Raw genomic sequence first — 2,064 nt, 5'->3', positions numbered from 1 at the left:
AATATTTAATACCATTGAAAATATTTCGACTATTTAATTTCAGGTGGATTGATTAAATTAACATCAATCCAAAGTGGATACTTTTCCAAATTGAATGCGTTGAATGGAACGTTTACATCATTGTTACCATCTGGATAAACGGTTCCGGTAAACCAAATTCGATCTGTACGGCTTTATAATCTCGTAAAATTATCGTAGTTATGTACTTTGAGATACAATTCGATTGGGCTATAATCTAATTTAATGCCCCTTTTGTTTAAATTACATTTGTTTTGCTCTTTGAAGTAGTCGAGCTCTTCGGTATCATATACATCAAAAATGAGTTCGTTTGGTTCGCCAAACCAGCACATTAGTCGATTTGATAACACTTCTGGTAAAAATGTGAGCAATTTTTCAAAAATATTTGACACACGTTGAATTTCAACATTGTGAACATTCCCTGCCCATTTAACAATAGAACCATGAAATCGATCACACTTTAACTGAGCATTTATACGATTTCCCGGATATAACAACGGTATAAATCATCCAAAAACGTCAAATTTCTATGTACATAGATGTGCGTGCACACAAAAAAAAATATAGTTACGTGCGACGCACAGAGACTTGTGCTGCACTTGTTGGTGTTTCATTTAGTGTCAAACACAGAAATATTCATAAAACAAACATAGAGCATATTGTCAATATGGAAAATAATTGAATAATATCCTTATCTACTACAGTACTATTCTGTCTGTTATTCTTGTTTTGAAAAAAATATATGCTTAATAAATAATCGATTATTTTGTGATAAAGACTCTCTTTTATTCTCAAATTAAGATTCAATTATGTACAATTTCAATGTTTCTTTTTTCAGTTCATTACGATTAATTAGGTACGTAGGAAAGTATATGAAGTTGTGCATTTTAAAACACTGTACTGAAATCACGTTTTGTCATTTTCACAAAATTGTTGCTCTATCCGATGAAGTTGACTACAACCAAATGCAGAATAACATGCGCCAAAATGAAGTCAGCAAACCCACGTTCTGCCGAAATGCCAGAGAATTGATGCTTATTTTCGGGGTTCACTTGCAGACGAAGACAAAGTAGTTGAACGGGAATGTTTCTATTTGATTTATTTATTTATTTCATACCTTTGAGATGCAAAGAACAGATCTAATACATTTTTTCATGGGGTTGAGTGCGGAAAAAACGGGCAAAAAAATGTTGGTATGTCATCCTTTGTGGTGCCGAAACGAATGTCGAATTTTCTTGGACTTGAACGTAATTTTTTGGTTCACCATTTTTCAAAACAAAGACTTTGTTAGTATTTTCTTTTTGGAAAACACCAAAATCTGATGCATTAAAAATGGTTACTTCGTCACCATCAGCATCTTGAATTCATGAAAAAAAATTAAAAATTATTTTGGACTTAATTTATCTACGAAAAAACTACAAAAATTGATGAAAACACTTTATTTCGTAATATTTAACGAACATTGTGGAATTCAAACACTAATGATTCAGACAACGAAAAGTTCATTGTCCATACTGAATCGTTTTTAAATGACGCAAAATATACATTCAACATGGCCGCTCACCTTGGTAATAAATTTGCATTGGTTGATTTTTGAGCTCAGGCATGCGACTAAAAATCTCATCCTTGAAACTATCGAAACTTTCTTCTGAGTTCAGTTCAACAAAAAACACTTTACTAGCTCTGTCGCTCAAATTATCGAGCACATAAATCTTGTAGATGCGCGACATTTTCAGGAATGTTTTTTTCTTGTTTTGTTTTGTTGCTTATTTTTGGGATTCACTTGCAGACGAAGACAAACTGTAATTGTGAGACAAAAGGTAGCAAAAAAATCAGTACGGTGGAATAATACTGCAATATTTTCGGTTCGAATGATTGAACGTACCACCAAGAACAAAGCAGCTGACTGTTGAAATGAATCCAGACAAAAATGAGTTGAACGGGAATGTTCCGATTAAACAGCAATACAAGAACTGGGTGATACGGTGTAAAACATGTAGACTTCAATCAACTTCAATTTTTTTTTGTATTGTTTACGTATTCATC

General features: G+C 32.7%; 1 protein-coding gene across 1 annotated transcript; it reads right to left on the bottom strand.

Annotated features, from left to right (window-relative positions):
* Positions 1-782: 782 nt before the first annotated feature.
* LOC129573173 (dolichyl-diphosphooligosaccharide--protein glycosyltransferase subunit DAD1-like) lies at positions 783-2,021 on the bottom strand (the record flags this gene model as incomplete). The annotated part of the gene is made up of 2 exons (XM_055453465.1): positions 783-1,087; positions 1,904-2,021. Coding segments are annotated over 2 exons (249 nt in total), but the record flags the coding sequence as incomplete, so codon positions are not given.
* Between the last annotated feature and the right edge of the window lie 43 nt (positions 2,022-2,064).

This window comes from Sitodiplosis mosellana, unplaced genomic scaffold, assembly GCF_009176505.1.
Source record: "Sitodiplosis mosellana isolate CC-2019 unplaced genomic scaffold, AAFC_SMos_1.0 Smas_scaffold_5988, whole genome shotgun sequence".
Taxonomy (NCBI): domain Eukaryota; kingdom Metazoa; phylum Arthropoda; class Insecta; order Diptera; family Cecidomyiidae; genus Sitodiplosis; species Sitodiplosis mosellana.
The sequence above is the reverse complement of the archived record's forward strand: the minus strand, read 5'-3'. Positions and strand labels throughout refer to the sequence as shown.